The sequence below is a fragment of the Esox lucius genome, chromosome 9 (genome assembly GCF_011004845.1).
Source record: "Esox lucius isolate fEsoLuc1 chromosome 9, fEsoLuc1.pri, whole genome shotgun sequence".
In the NCBI taxonomy this organism is placed as follows: Eukaryota; Metazoa; Chordata; class Actinopteri; order Esociformes; family Esocidae; genus Esox; species Esox lucius.
Genome location: NC_047577.1, coordinates 19,539,821 through 19,555,931, shown reverse-complemented (window position 1 = coordinate 19,555,931; position 16,111 = coordinate 19,539,821). Strand labels below are relative to the sequence as shown.

General features: G+C 44.9%; 2 protein-coding genes across 5 annotated transcripts in view; both read left to right on the top strand.

Moving 5' to 3' along the window:
• The window catches only part of LOC105021561 (testis-expressed protein 2), a 45,112-nt gene extending 40,497 nt beyond the window's left edge, over positions 1 to 4,615 (top strand). For all 3 annotated transcript variants that reach the window (XM_020049818.3, XM_034294118.1, XM_010889326.4), the window contains 2 exons: positions 1,013 to 1,133; positions 1,604 to 4,615. In XM_020049818.3, the coding sequence (XP_019905377.2) occupies positions 1,013 to 1,133; positions 1,604 to 1,771 (289 nt within the window). In that variant the 3' untranslated portion in view covers positions 1,772 to 4,615. The remainder of the gene's footprint in view (positions 1 to 1,012; positions 1,134 to 1,603) is intronic.
• A 155-nt stretch (positions 4,616 to 4,770) lies between these two features.
• On the top strand, positions 4,771 to 15,489 carry ccdc40 (coiled-coil domain containing 40). Of its 2 annotated transcripts, XM_010889325.3 has the most exons (18): positions 4,771 to 4,827; positions 5,330 to 5,529; positions 5,741 to 5,855; positions 6,018 to 6,109; positions 6,203 to 6,286; positions 6,580 to 6,799; positions 7,584 to 7,741; positions 8,125 to 8,369; positions 8,896 to 9,139; positions 9,463 to 9,645; positions 9,880 to 10,125; positions 11,971 to 12,184; positions 12,295 to 12,464; positions 12,915 to 13,006; positions 13,265 to 13,385; positions 13,723 to 13,911; positions 14,435 to 14,593; positions 14,806 to 15,489. In XM_010889325.3, exons 2-18 carry the CDS (start codon positions 5,383 to 5,385, stop codon positions 15,058 to 15,060), a joined length of 2,934 nt encoding a protein of 977 aa, XP_010887627.2. In that variant the 5' UTR covers positions 4,771 to 4,827; positions 5,330 to 5,382; the 3' UTR covers positions 15,061 to 15,489. The 2 variants fall into 2 exon arrangements, with proteins under 2 accessions (XP_010887627.2, XP_019905046.2); XM_020049487.2 differs by lacking the exon at positions 4,771 to 4,827 and having other exon boundaries at positions 4,840 to 5,529.
• The last annotated feature ends 622 nt before the right edge of the window (positions 15,490 to 16,111 follow it).

The window sequence follows — 16,111 nt, the reverse complement described above, 5'->3', positions numbered from 1 at the left end:
GAACAGTCACACCGTTGAATCCTGTTACATGTTTAGTTGAAACATCCATTAGAAAAGGCCTTTTGATAATAGAAGTCTGCAGTAGGATTTTATTTAAAACATCAAATGAACAGTTTTCATGTCACCCACCCATTTGTGTCATAAACACACTAAATCTCAACACTATCTAGAATAACCTCATTTGAATCTACGTCCTCTGTATTGGTAAGTTCGAGAATTAATAGCGCACGTAGATGCCGCCTCCGAAACAAAATGGTGATCTGAGAATGCAGTAATTACTTTTTTCAGTAGTTAAGGTTGATAGACCCACCTTGATCATGCCCATGTAATGTTGTGCCTGGCACAGTTTGACTCAAACATGTTCTGAGGGCAGCAAGAAATTGATTGTTTCAAGCGAACACCCATTCAAAATGGAGAGGAGTCGGTGCTCATGAACATTTCAAGCTGAATCAAAAAAGCAAGTAAATATTGTCTCGTCTAAAAATTCACCACTGAATGAGGTTAGCAGAATTGCATGTTTCTTGATGTAATACAAAGTGTTCATGAGCACCGCCTCCTCTCCATTTCAATTGGATGTTTGCCTGTACCAATCATGTTTTTCCGCTCTCAGAACATGTTTGTCTAAGTCAAACTGGTATGTGCTTGTGCCTGGCTCTAGTCATTTCTAAGATTTTATGCTTTTTGTAAAATAGTGGACCTGAATACAATACGTGGGTGGCCACTTTACAGTTCTCACACAGATAATGACCTAGCTGAACATTCACCAGTGCTGATTGGTATGAACACGTGTTGGCATCCTCTTGTGCAACTTTATACCGTTCTGCAATTTCCTCAAGCCCTCTGCTGGGGTGACTTTATTATTCAGGACGTCCTTTAGCTTGAATTTGATGACACCGCACCAAAACAAATGTGATTCAGTGCTGAGTGGTTTTAGTGGGAATCTACTGTCATGAGTTTCTCTAGTGTGGACAGATGAGTTTGTTGGTTGACTTTGTTTTGAACTTTGTTTTAGGTACGGCTTCAGGAGTCCTCCTCACCTAGAGCTGAAGGCCCGGCCTAAACTAGGGGAGAGGGAGGTCACGCTGGCCCATGTCACCGACTGGATCGAAAAGAAACTGGACCAGGAGTTTCAGGTGTGTGTTTGTCAGCCTTCGTTTGTCTGTGCAGCAAACCTGCATTCTACAGTGGTTCTTTAAAAAGTATTTAACCCCCCCCCCCCCTTTGTTTTCCACATTGTATTGTGTTACAACCTAGAATCAAAATGTATTTATATAGTTGCACATCTGTTCCATATTCTTTCCGTTTGTGTATAATGGACTTTACTGTGCTCCCGGGGGTCATCAGTGCCATGGAAATGTTCTTATATCCTACCCCCGATTGGTGCTTTTGTAGAACCTTATTCTGGGTTTGCTTTGAATGTTCCTTCGTCTTAATGATGTCGTTGGTTAGGAATTGTACCAAATGGTGGGACCTCCCGGCAGCTTCTAAATTTAGCCCGTAATCCTGTGAAACCCCTTAATTACAAGTCCAAGAGGGTGAATATGTTTGAGAGGCACTGTACACCTACGTTTAACACCTGTTAATTATGTTGTCTCCTATTTAGAAAGTCTTTGTCATGCCGAACATGGACGATGTGTGGCTGACCATCATGCATTCTGCAATGGACTCCCGCTCTTCTGGAGGCCCTTCGGCTTCCACCTCCATGGCCGACTCGGCCCAGAGGGACCCAGAACCCTCCCAAACAGAGGGGGACGCCATTGGCGACGTGTGAAGGATTGTTTGTTTACAGTATTTACCTGAATCTTGTGAATTAAACAAATTGCGGGGCCATGGGGCCTTGACGTGATATTGGGCCTATTAGTTTATATGAACATTAAAAAAGCCTTTCCGATGCCACATTGACATTCCAGTAACTTCATAGCCAAGGGGGGGGGGGTGGGGGGGTTGGTTGCTCGACGAACAGGAGCACCTCGTTAGTCGTCAGATGAACTTTGACCTCTGAGACTCACAGAATAAATTATATATGGTTGTTCAGCCAATCAGGAAGGATGCACAGAAGAAAAACTCCCGCTTGCTGCTGTTTTTTTGTTTTTTTTATCCATGTAGGAGGAGCAGACTTAAGAAATAAAGATTCCAGGTGTAGCCACAAGTGTAACCTTGATATAACTTCTAGGAAGAATACAAACGTGACAGGGATGTAACTCCGTCTGATTAATTAAAAGCTTTTGGTATAGCAGGGTATTAACAATTTGTGTGGGTTATAAGGGTGGAATATAAGGGTTATAAAACATAGTTGTATCGCATTCACCAGTCACCTTACGTGCTAGATAGGAAACAGACAGAGCTCTGCTACTTCGATTTGGAGACCCTAACGATGAGAATAAGTGATGGAAATGTTTGAATGTGATGTTTAACAGCTAGATCTGTCTCTCCCAATTGCAGCCCTCAAGCACCCAGACCAGCACACATTTGTTTGTTTTTTTAATCAAAAACTGGCATGATTCATCTCCTCGAGGGCTTGATGATTAGTTGACACTAAGTCAGGTGTGCTTGTTAGGAGCTAACCCTAACAGAAAAGTGTGGCGTTGGAAAGAAAATGTGGCAGGTTTTTGTAATTGTGTTTGTGCGTGTCAGTCTGCCTCGAAGCAAAGGCAGGAGGGTCCACTGGATAACATGACGTTTATCACTTGCCGTTTGGTATGAGGCATCAAATGCGCATAAGGCGGTGTCCTTATGATCACAATCTCTGAGTAAACACTATAACGATATACACATTTGTGCTGCAAACCCACATCTCATACTGACCCAGGTAGCAGTTACCTTTAACCACAGATCTAAAATCAGATTACCCTCACATCCAAAGGTAGTTGGTTCACAACCTAACCATTTTGAATCCCGGTAGAACCTAACCTTAATCACAGGTATAAAATCATATTACCCACCACCCAACAAAATTTGTGGTTCGAACCTTCAGCAGTTTGGATCCTTAAAATCAGATTACCCACCGCACCCAAAGATTGTTGATTCAAACCCTAAGCATCGTGGAGATGACAAAATGTTTTGCGTTCCCATGCTTGGACATTGCATGCATCAAACAAATGTTGGGTGCCACATCGTCAACTGGCAGTTTGCTATAACGGCCTATAATGCTGGTGCATAAAACGTCTATCCAGGACTTCCTGTCAGGTATCAGAAACACCTGAGCAGAGGAATGTTCTTAATATCTGACCCTGTATCAGTGGTTAAAGGAAATGTTTTGCATTCTAACCTCTTAACCTACACCACGCCTCTTTATATGCAAATTGTCACTGTGTCCATATTGATATATATGGAAGCAGATCGAAGAATTCCCTTACCGTTCTCTGCAAGCCAGTGACTTAGTGAACATTCATGACTTAGGCAGCACGTGTCTTTAATTCACTGATGCCTATGCGAGTTCCATGCTAAAAAAGGAACAATGGACATGAGTTGTGATGAAGAATATTTTATCTATAACCTTGGTAATGTATAGGTTAAATGTATGTCTGTACAGGTGTATATGAGGGGCTAAACATTTGTATTGAATGTACAGTATATATGAAACTAGACATTGTCACAATGTTTTGTTGTATGTAACCAATTATGTGAGGATTGTATTGATTGGGGTACGCCAGTATTGCACAACAAAAAAATATATTTTGATAGATTTTTTTTTTCATTTTAGACTTCATTAATGCAGTAGTTTCTCCAGCCCTGTATTGCATTTGTGGAGTCTTCATCTGTTTTCCCATGATTCTTTTACAAGCATGTAGAGACCATTCCTGAGGTACCACATTTTCATTTATTCTTTTAAACAATGTTGTCATTCATTTGGGATTGTGTTTTCAAGTGGTTCATCAAAAGTTACCAAATCTTAGATGTGAGCCTACTTTTGTTGCCAGCAACACTTGGTAGAGTTTGAGGTAAATCAGTAAGGCCTTTGCCAAAAACATCTCAAAATACTTTACTGTAAACTCTAAAAACACTAAGAACACTATTTAAGTCGCTGAATGGACTCTATACTGTAGTCTTGAGTATGTATATGAGTACAGTTATTTGAGTTTTTCTTCAGTTGGCAGTTAAAATTGCACAATTAGTATTGGGTTTCTGTACCTGCATTCATACTAGTTGCCATTGCTTTTATTTGTCAGGACACTAAAGGACTGTTGTAGAATGCAATTGAAGGATAATCAAGTTCTAACGTTCCAGCTACTTATAATTTAATTGTCCTTTTAGAATTATTACTGATGTAGTATCATGTTGGAATTAAGAATGTTTTGTATCTTAATTTTTTTTTTCGAAATGATTACACTGTTGGAATGAGAACATGAATATATCAGATTCATAAATATAGTTAAGCTTTAGTTATTCTGGAAATATATGTATTATTTTGATTTTTTTTTGAAGCCCACATTTGTGGTGCCAATTCATGTCTGCCTCTAGTTGGAGAGCAAGGTTTCTCTTAAAGGATGTTCCATGACAGAATGCCTTTTACAAATGTTGATTTAGCAGTCATTGTTGTTTTCTGTTATCGATTTTGTATAATTGTAAATTGCAATGAAGTTGTTGAAATAAAAAAGATCAGCTTGCTTTGTAATTGTTCGCTTATAATTCAAGTTATTTTAATGCATATATCATTATTACTGTAGTATGCACCCTGCAAAACATGTAAATGTTCAAAATAAAGCCAACCATTTTCCAATCATTTCAATGTTAACGAGGTGCAACCGGATGCTTTCTCGGCCCACTCCAGTTTTTTTACGGAAGTGTATCGTTGCTTAGCAACGCCCGGCAAGCTGACAAACCGAGGTGAGTGCAGCTGTTTTTAGGTCGCAAATTCAAATAGGGTAATGTTAAAATAGCTATTAAATTACTATTTTGGAGAAGAGACTGAAAAGGAATCAAATGGTTTGTTAACTATGACATTTGAGAACATGCTGGTTGTTTGGCAATATACCTTTGATTTGACAGCCAACGTTAGCTACGCAAATAAATATATTTTCTAACCGGATTAATGTAATGGCATTGTTTCGCCAGGCAACTGCATAGCTAGCTAGCTATAGGACGTACTCCATGTAGAAGCAACAATTATCATGGCCTACTGAAATGGCTCGAGATGACTAACTGCGCTGGTTATAAATGGCATGTCAGCTGATCCTTGTACATTTTCCATGTAAAATGTATTAAATCAGTGATTTGCTAACTGTAGCTTATATATTCATAAAACTCATGAAATAGAAGGCAGTTTGTAAAAAGAGAATGAGACGTGGTATAAATTAATGTAGACGTTTTAAATACTGGCGTCACCAAGGCAACCTTCTAGTTTTGACCGGCAACGTGTGTTGTTGGTCCACACCACGTCCAATGGAGGGTGGAGGAAATGTGGGAGATGGGAAGGACGAGAAGAATGAATCCCCGCTACAACACGAGACTGACAACCAGCAGCAAGGTGATGGTGACGAGGCGGCGGAGGACTCCGGGGTAATGGCGCCACCTGCGCAGGACCAGGAGGTACGTGGAAGAGACAATGCGGATGGGTATCATTCATTCACGCGGACCAATGCTGCTGTTCTAGGGACATTATTGTAACATCCTAATGTGATTTTAAAGATGTGATTTTTAATTTACTTAACAAGCATGGAAAGGATTGGATGGAGCATTTCGTGTGGTACTATGTGTATCATTGAGTGACTGATGTCCTGACCTTCATCCATCCATGCAGATTGGTTCAGTAGAGCAGTCAGACAGAGAAGAAGCTGACACAGAAGCAAATTATCTGATTTCGCAGTCTGGAAACAGTGTAACAGAGGCAACCGTTATTCCCCATGGAAACTCTGGTAGGTCGAGGAACGGAGCGAGAATTTAGGCAATTTTCTATCACTTTGAAATTCAGTTGAGCCGTTTGATTTGTCAAACACAGTATATTGGACACATTGTTTTCTGGGTTCCGGGTAACTTAACAATGCTTACATCACTTCACCCCTCGTTGCACCTCTCAGTGCCCCTCCCCGACCACGATGGGGACGAGTTACGAAGTGCAGAGCAAGAGGAAGCGGACGAAGATGAGCTGATTGTCCTTGACCCTGAACATGTAAGCCATTTTGCCGTGACATCACTGCTAATATTATTTTAAATACTGAGTTCAAACAATGCTTTGTATTACTTTGATATGTCCTTCCTACAGCCTCTGATGAAAAGGTTCCAGTCTGCCTTGAAGAACCATCTCCAGAAACAGCTGGAGAGAGTCAACTTGGAACTCCAAGAGAAAGTGAGAAAAGAAGATTAAGGCCTATTAATGACTCAACCTCATCATAAATGATTTACTTTTTGACCACAAGAGGGCACCATTGACTTGTTTTACGGCGGGATCTCGAAACGAAATGTGTTTTAATTTAAAACACAGGATTAAGGAAACCATTAACTATTAAGGAAACTTCTAATGAAACAAGAATTGAATAAGCATCAGTAGCAATTGCATTTGCCATTACATGTGTTGTATTTGCCCCACGTAACGCCGACCTACCGATGTCTTCTTTCCACCTCTCCTTTTCCAACCACCAGATGGCTATAGAGAAGGCTGAGAATCGATACTGCGAGGAGCTGGGCGTGGAGATGTACGGTTTGCAACAGGAGCTGGCCCGACTCCAGGCCTGTCTGGAGGGACGCCACGAGACCAACATGAGGGCGGCCGCCCTGCGCCGGCATGCCCAGGATCAGTTGGAGGGGGTGAGGAGCCAGTACCGTACCGTGGCCGGCCAGACCAGGGACCAGAGGTCGCATGGTGAGGCCTGTAGTGATGTATACAGTATGCTGTATCAGTATGTTTATTACATTCATGAAACATAGATTCTCTTTTGATGTTAATTATGTGTAAAGGCCGTTGTTAGTATGATGTCCTAAAGTGTCAGTTGAGAAGCTACTTTTTACCAGAACCTAACAGCATGACAAATCCTTTTTACTCTTGTAACCGGTTTATAATAACTATAAGGCACCTCTGGGGCTTGTGGTATATGGTCAATATACCGCGGCTAAGGGATGTATCCAGGCATTCCGTGTTGCGTATTTGAATAAGAACAGACCATAGCTGTGGGTTATTAGCCATCATATAGCCACATCCCCTTGTGCCTTGGCTTAATTAGTCAAATACACTTCCTGGTCAGCCCATTGGTCATGTGAACACCATTCCATCCGTTTCATCCGGGCCTCTCCAAACAGTCATCAAAAGGGCCCAGCTGATTAATTAAACAGAGATGTACTTCTTTACCAAGGAGCTTGTCACAGCTGCCCATGCTGGAACAGATGCTAAAATGTCATGGTTTCTCTAAACCCAAATGGAAGGGCTTTTCATGTGATCCTGAATGTGAACATGAGCTATTGCTGCTGGGTTTTTGTTGTTGACAATGTTACAGCACCTGAAGACCAAATAAAACAGAGATCCTGACGCGGTTATTATAGCCTACAATGACAGCCAGTGATTTTTATTGCAAGTCATATTTCCAGAACATGAGGTCAGGAGGTTGGGTAAAACCGTCTGGCCCCAACTCTGTGTGTTTCATCCCTCTCAGTGTCCCAGCTTCAGAGTGAAGTGGAGAACCTGTCGCTTCGGCTCTACTACATGCAGGAGGTCAACGCTGACCTGCGCTCCGACATCACCGCCATTAGAAACGCCTCACGCAAGGCCGATTCCGAGAAGAGCCAGGCCGAAAACCAGAAACACAAACAGGTCCGGAGATGCACCGCGGCCAGTGTCTATAACGATAGTTTGTCGTTCCTTTACTTGTGCACCCTGGTATAGATTAAATAAAAGTGTTCATTCTGATGATAATTCCAATTTCAACAAATGTAAATCCCATCATACAAAAGTTATCTTTCTATATATATTTACATATTTTAATAACAAAAATAGATCTGATAATGAATGGAAAATGTATAGATTATAGGATAATATATGTTCTTTCTGTAATGGTACCCAGTACAATACATAGATATAAATCTAGTAAATAAGGTATCACACTTCATCAAGAAAACGTTGAAAGAAAAAAACAATAGCACAATGTTGACTGGGATGAAACTAAATGAACGCCTCTTGTTGCGTTTGTTTCTCAGGACCTGTACGTGGAGCGGTTGACCAAACACATGGAGCGGCTGAAAGAGCAGATCGCCCTTTACGAGGTCCAGACCGCGGCCCAGTCCGCTGAGACGCGGGCCGCCAGGGAGGCCCTCTGCGAGGCAGAGATCAACATGGACTCCCTGCTGAGGGAGAGGAAGCAGCTGATGCAAGAGTGGAACAGCAGCTTGTTGGGCATGCGGAGACGAGACGAGGCCTACACCGCCATGCAAGAGTCCCTGAGGTAAAGCCACTGTCAACACAGCCTGATGGACATCAGGAGAGGCACTGGAGACAATGCAGTCAAGTCCTTTAAAGGTGCCATCACGTAATCATCCATCTCATATCTCTTCTCTGCTAAAAAAGTGTCAACACGCAAACCAATCATTGGCCCGGACAAAATAAGAGTGACAACTACTAGCCTATTGACACAGAGAGAGCAGTGCGCCCCCCTCCCCCAAATAACCTGCTGCACACCTGAACCTCATTTTGATTGGGATTGGGATTGGTGGTGATGTGTCTGAGACCAGGTGAGGTCATCCCTTTAGGACCATGTGTTTTTGAAGGATATAGTACATTTAATGTGATGATCATGTGACAGGATGCACCTTTATCTATGTCTACTACATAGAACTGATGCGGCCAGTAGCCTTGTTGTTAACTTTGGGCCAGTAACAGAAAGGTAATTGGTTAGGCTCTGAACCCAAATGGCTCCTGTTACTCGCTCTGCCTGCATGCCTTGCCGAAAATCCCTTCTCCTGCCTCTTCAGAACGGCCGCCCGACAGGTTCGCTCCTTAGACACGGAGATCGAGGGCTTCAGGAAGTCCATCACACGGGAACAGGAGCGCAACGAGCACCTGACGGCGCTGCTGAACCGGGCCCAGCTGGACGGCGCCACGTCCAAGAAGCTGATCTCGCAGTGTCAGAGCCGGCAGGAGGCGCTCCAGGCCCAGTACAGCACCTACATGCGGACCCTGCAGGAGACCGATCGGACCCTTGCCCGCGTCGACGCGGTTCGTTCTCGTACACTGATTGGCCGTGGGGAGGGGGATCTGTGTATGCCCGCTCCAGTGGAATGTTGATTGAAATGACTTATAGGAATCTCCCGGGATTCTGGCGTTTGTGTTCAACCTTGATCTAGTCTGTGGATCGCATTGGACTGTGTCTGTGATGGTGGTTTAGGAGTGTGTGTAACTGAGTGTATCTCAATTGTAAAAAATTATTTCTACAGAAATGTGGCAGTATTCTTGGCATTCGGTAGATGTTTTGTATTCCTCCACAATTTCTTTCTTCTCCCGCTCTCCACCACTTCAATTTTCCCCCCTCCACTTTCCAGGAGTGCGGAGAGCGCCAGGCTCTGGTGTCCTCGCTGAGGAAGCAGATGGAGAAGGAGTGTGCGCGGCGCGTGGAGCTGGAGGACCACATCGTGGCCAAGATGCAGGACCGGCTAACGCACGACGCCGCCGCCAAGTTCTCCCGGCGCATCACCGACAAGATGACCGCGGATAAGAGGGAGAGGGTGAGAGTTCATGACCTTTAAAGACCTTTCTCCGGTCAATATTGTTTGGCGGACGCTGACTAGAATGGGTTGGGAATGTAGATTTAAAGACAGATGAATTAGTTGTTTTATCAGGTAGTCATACAGAGATTTCATACACAGACATTTTGCGCACCTGTGTGTGTGTGTGTGTGTGCGCCCATGTGCACGTGTGCTCATGCGTGCGTGCGTGCGTGCGTGTGCGTTCTCCACCAGGAGGCCCAGCTGTCCCGCCTAGAGAACGAAATGGCAGCGGTGAAGCTGGAGAGCACCGAGGTCACCTTGCGCCTGGAGGGGTTGGCGCGCGCCCTCGCCGCCCTGGACACGGAGATGAGCCGCCGCCACGAGCTGCTCAGTGCCAACGAGGCCATGAGTGCCAAACGCGTCACTGTCATCGAGCGCAAGCAGGCCACCATCAACATGTACAATAAGAAGATTGAGCAGATCATCGCCAGTACTGGGGTAGGAGTTAACCCATGGTCAGTTTAACATGGTTCTGGGGAAATGATGTGGACTTAAACCAAATGGCAATATTCCACCAGCTTGTTCTTACAGTTTATGGTGGAACAGCATGGCCTCCAAAATCGGATTCTAAAGATAAGTGTAGGTGCCAACACATGTTGATCCAAACTGGTTATTCCTGCTGGTTTAACCATTTCAACATTGTCAGAGGCGTGGGTTCAGGTGGGCATTTGTCTGTCAGCAAGCAAAGCTTTGGCTTTTCGCCATTGTTACTACAGTTCATTGCTGCATTGCTTCTCGGCAGCTTACACAAGATAGTAGACTCCAACCGTTAAACGATACAAAACATATTTTTTCTCGATTTTCTTTCTTCTCTAAATTTGAAAGTTGGTGTAAGTGAACTCTAAGAGGAGAGTGTCGGGACTAGGTACAAATCAAGGTTTCCTCCCCCCGTTCCATCAGTAAATGTGCATAATTTGGAGTGAATTATTCACCCATTTAAGTACTCGTGATCTATTGGTAGAAGCTGCCTTTCATTGGAAGGACTTTGACATTATAGGTTTTTCAGTGAGATAGAGATTGAAGTTAGAGGTAGGTTAGAGGCCTTCCAGCCTGGTGTTTAAATAATGAGACAGCACTGTTGGCCTGCATTGTTGGTTATTCATCTAGAAGTGTGACCAAGACGCTTTTGGTTCATCGGTTGTTATTCCTCATTTTAAAGATGCAGCCTGGGACATTTGCAAATAACAAAAACATTCTTTTTTTTACCTCCCACTATGGACTGGATGCGTAATATATAAGTAGAATCGATGTTATACCTCAGTTAGCCATGAAATTCCAAGTGTGCGAATGGTTTAATGGCCAGGGGCCCAAACTGGCACATACTTGATATAGTACTGCATAGTACACAATGCCCAGGGATCCGTGGTCACCCGAGATCGCCACTTACACCCACTGGCCACATTCCCGGAATCCATGTTTAAGGACATCCCCTGTATCTCCTAAATAGGGCTTGTGATGTTGGCACACATTTAGAGACAAAGAAAAGAACATACTTGCGGTTCAGTGGGGCTGACGTTACTTGAAAAATACGTGACGCAATGTTTCTTCCATTTCGTTCATACGAGATTTACAGTAAGCCATCCAAAACTGGAAAGACTGGGAGTTGGGTAACTATGATGTCTTCCATTTATGTCATTCAACCCTCAGAATGTTTTCTTCTTCAGTAAAGCTATTTATATCCCATGTAATCTGTCTGTGGGGTTGTGATAGACAGGTAAAGAACTTACTTCCCTGTTTCTTAATGTTACATAACATCCCTTGTCAGCATTTTCTTTGCCTGCATGTCGTGGTTCGGGCTAGACCTACAGAACTGAAGGAAAGCTGCGGGTCATTTTCTCCCCATTTCCTGCCTGGTGTTCTTGGAGCCGGTTTCTTTGCTCCGCTAGAAAAGCCAGTTTGTTAAGTAGTTGTGAGAGTCACTATTACTCTGAGGTTTTTTGCCTGATGGCAGCAGGGGTAGATGGCGTGTGGGGTGTTATGCCATCTCTGTAGTCCCTGGGGTCTCATTCGTTTATCTGGAGCTCATGTCGCCTATTGGGACAAGACAACAGTACTAACACTAGTAACAGGAATATATTTTTCCCATGTGTGTGAGATCAGACTTATTAAGTCTGAGTCTTTTTGGTGCATCCACAATTTAGGTACTTGGGCCAAATCACTGAGAAGGAAGAGCGGTCAGAGAAGGTTTTGTTTGTCCGTTAGGTCATGAAAGTGTGTTTGGACCGGGTTATGCCGGGCTTATTCATGTCTTGTTCGTGCCTTATTCCTGGGTTACGTCAACAGCACAAGGACCTTGGTCCGATGGAGATCCGGGCCAGTACTCTAACCAAGGAGCTGGAGGAGGTTGGCAGGGAGATCAAGGAGCAGCAGCAGTTTTGGCTGTGGAAACAGGAGGAGCTAGTGAGACTGACCCAGGACAAACAGGCGCAGAGCGCCTTCCTGCTCACACTGCAGACCCAACTCACCATCTTAGAGCAGAGGAAAGTCCGGACAGAGAGTAGGTGTACACCACCACACACAGACCAAATGCAGCCTGAACTAAACTGAGAACGTTCTGGACGTTAACACTAACACATCTGAATCCTAAATTCATTTCCTCCCGTCCAGGCGAGATAGAGCAGGAGCGGCGCGAACAGAACGAGCTGGAGAAGCGCACGAAGGGTCTGACGGCAGACATGCTGAAGCTCAACTCCCTGCTGAGTAAGAACGGGCATCTCCGCCAAGCGCTGGAGCAGGGCAACGTCCTCATGGAGACCGAATTCCTCCACAGGCTTAAGGTTAGACCGGAGAGGGGGTTCATCGCGGACTGGTGGGGTTCTGGTTCAATAGAAATACCCAACCCAATTCGTACCAGAACCTCAGTGGGGTCAAGACCCCGGCAAAGCCCAGGTTGTTGGCCGTTGGGCGTGACCTCACCCAGGCTGATACGACGGGCTTCTTGGTTGGACGTGTGGCATGGGGGGGGATCCTGTCTGATTCCACTGCCAATGTTTGCAATGGCTGCTGAAAAATTCCAGTTGTACTTATGAAAGTGTCCTACAGTTCAGTGAAGTTGGTTTTTCAGAAAAAGAAACCCAGAAATAACTGGATTCACAGCCATTAATTCTTTTTTCTGTTTTAACCCTTTGAAGAGAAAATTTTGTTTCAAGGTTTGTAATCAGTGGCAATACAATATATTAACAAATGCCTTTCATGCTAACTGTGTGTGTGTGTGTGTGTGTGTGTAGCAAGCGGAGAGAGACTCCATTGAGATGCAAATGAAGCTTGAGAGGATCAAGGAGGAGAAGGAGAGGCTGCTCAGCAGTCTGGTGGAGGCAGAGTGAGTGGTGAAGTCTAAAAACACCATCCTCTGTATGTCTGTCTGTCTGCGCTGTCTGTCTGTCTGCGCTGTCTATCTGTCGGCTCTGTCTGTCTGCTCTGTCCGTCTGTCCCTTTGTCTGCCTGTATCTTGTTTTCATTCAAATGGCCCTGCATGCCTCTCTGTGTTTCGCATGTTTCTCTATGCTGCCTCTGTGCTCTTTTGGTTTATTTCAGCCACGTGGGTGTGTGTTTGTGTGTGTGTGTTTGTGTGTGTCAGGCGTCAGATTATGCTGTGGGAGAAGAAGACCCAGCTGGTGAAAGAGACCAGGTCGGCTGTAGACTCTGAGGCGGGCCAAGGAGAAATCCGCATCATGAGGGCTGAGATCCACCGCATGGAGGTAACAGTCCGACCTGACTCTTTAGGGACCACCGGATATGAAGCTGATTCACTGTGTAGCAGATGCCCCACCTCAAAACATGAAACCCAGAGTGAAAAAGTGGCAAAACATCATGTCCAGAAGCATCAGTGAAGAGACAAATTTCCAGATGGCGCAGCGTTATGCCAATTACTGCCATCAGGAGTTTGAACGTTGACCACTGCATACTGAGGGTGTTCGGAACTGTCGCCTCAGGGCGGTGTGGAAATGTAGTCAAGCAGAGGATGTCACAAACCCATTTACGCCACGTCCAGTGATTTTACTGGGTCTGTGTGTGTGTGTGTGTGTGTCATTTCAGGTACGCTACGGTCAGCTGATGAAACAGCAGGAGCGTCTCCTCAGGGAGATGGAGACGGTGGTGGCGAGGAGGGAGACCATCGTGATGCGCAGCGAGGCCCAGGGCCGCTCCAACCGCAAGCAGCCCACACACACCAACTTCCACGGCATCCTCCAGGGCCTGCGGCGGAAGATCCAGGACACGAAGAAGGTGGGGGGTTGTGTGACATGACCTATAGTAAACCATCATACATTTAGGGAAATTAGGACATTGGCTGCTCCACACAAACAAACAAGGACATTTTATGCTTTAGGTTTAGGGTTAGAGTAAAGGTTAGGTTTAGATTTAGGATGAAGGTTTTTCAGGGTTAGAGTAAAGGTTAGGTTTAGATTTAGGATGAAGGTTTTTCAGGGTTAGAGTAAAGGTTAGGTTTAGATTTAGGATGAAGGTTTTTCAGGGTTAGAGTAAAGGTTAGGTTTAGATTTAGGATGAAGGTTTTTCAGGGTTAGAGTAAAGGTTAGGTTTAGATTTAGGATGAAGGTTTTTCAGGGTTAGAGTAAAGGTTAGGTTTAGATTTAGGATGAAGGTTTTTCAGGGTTAGAGTAAAGGTTAGTCTAAGAGTTAGGGGCTAGGGAAAACTGGTTTTTTCATGGTCCTGAATGGTTGGCCCTCACAGGTTCACAGGTGCACTGATCCCATCTGATATGTGCCCCACGTGTCTCCATCCCAACAGCAGGCGGAGGAGTGCGACGGGGTCCTCGGGGGGCTGCGGCAGAGCCAGGCCAGTCTGAGCTGCCGTCTGAGGGACAAACAGGTGCAGCTGCGCGAGCTCCACAGCGCCAGTGCCGTCCTCACCTCGGACCTTCGCTGTCAGCAGGACACCAGGGAGCAGGTAAGCCCCGTGGACACGCTGACCCTGAACGTTACGCCTGCACGACGGACTGCTGCCCCAAGCCGAGGAGCCTGTTGGAATATCCCCTTTCAATGCCCCTGTCTGTTTTGACCCTCCAGCCCTCCTTTATGATACGCTCCCTTTCTCTTTCCTCCTCGCTCTCTCTCCCTTCTCCTTCATCTCACCCCCCTCCTCCTCTCCCTGGCCACCAGAACCTGGCCCGTCTCGTCTCCCTCCAAGGCCGGGCCAAGCAGCTGCAGGCGGTGCGGGACGGACGCTACGTCGCCCTGTCCACCGCCGACGCCCTAGAGCCCGCGGTGCAGCGGCAGGAAGAGCGCCTGCACGCCGTGGCCGCCATCCTGCATCGGGTCCAGCAGGAGTTCCCCCAGCACCAGGGGGCGCTGCGACGCATCTCACTGGCCCTGGCCTCGCGGGCGCAGACACCAATCGATCAGGAGACCCGGTGATTATGCTCAAGAACGACAGCAATCATTGAAATAACTCTGAGTGGACGGGAAGACGGACGTTCTTATTTGTTTCTGGGTACCTCTGCTCTGTTGCTGCTCTTTTACAGGCATTCTCATTTTCGCACCTGCGCAAATCTGTTTTCTGAGCATTCTCATCTGAATTTTTCACATCAGATCTTTTGCCGCTGTTGATCTGATTGTTTGATCTGATCGTTTTAGTTGAAAGAAAAAGGTCAGGCTTTTTGTCTAAATGTTTGTTTCCTTAGCTGATATGATTTGTGAGCTGGATTTGAAATGGAAGCTTTGCCAGGTTGTTCACATTTCCAAAATATTTCAAATATATTTTGATTTTCAAAATGAAGAGTTGGTTAATATATTATACATTGTGCCAGCCTGAGTGACTGTGTGGAAATAGAGGTTTATGACTAATAAAAGGCTTTTAAAAACATCAGCAATTATTTTCCTTAGTGAGCGAAGCATCCACAGTTTTGGGATACTTTTGTAAATTGGCTCTGTCAAGCAAAACCAGGTCTCCTAAAATGTTTTTCTATGGGATGTGCCAATATCTCCCCATGTCATAAATCATTTGCTATCAAACTTGGGATTATGCACATAACTACATTACACATCCAGCTAAAATGGGAACTATTTTATTTGCCTAATTCACAGAATGCATCTTTAATGACTATTTAATTTAGACTATTTAGAATTGCCATTAAGATGCATGGACTTTCCAAGTATTATTTTCCCGGAGAAAACAAGGTTCCTTGTTGGAGAATAGGGAAATGATGTACACTATAATGTATTTTGAGCCCTTTAGAAATGATATTCAACACTGCCATGGTATAAGATAATAATCGGTCACAATCAGCTGGTTCCCACCCAATAAGCAGATGAAATGTATCAGGAAGTTGTCCCAAATACTCCCCACTCTCCTGGGCTTTCTTTATGAATCAACATAGGCCCTATTTGGAGTATCCAACATTCACCTCTGGGACTCCAATCTATTCATATAACTTGAGTATCACATTAATTGTAGGTGTTCCGGAAG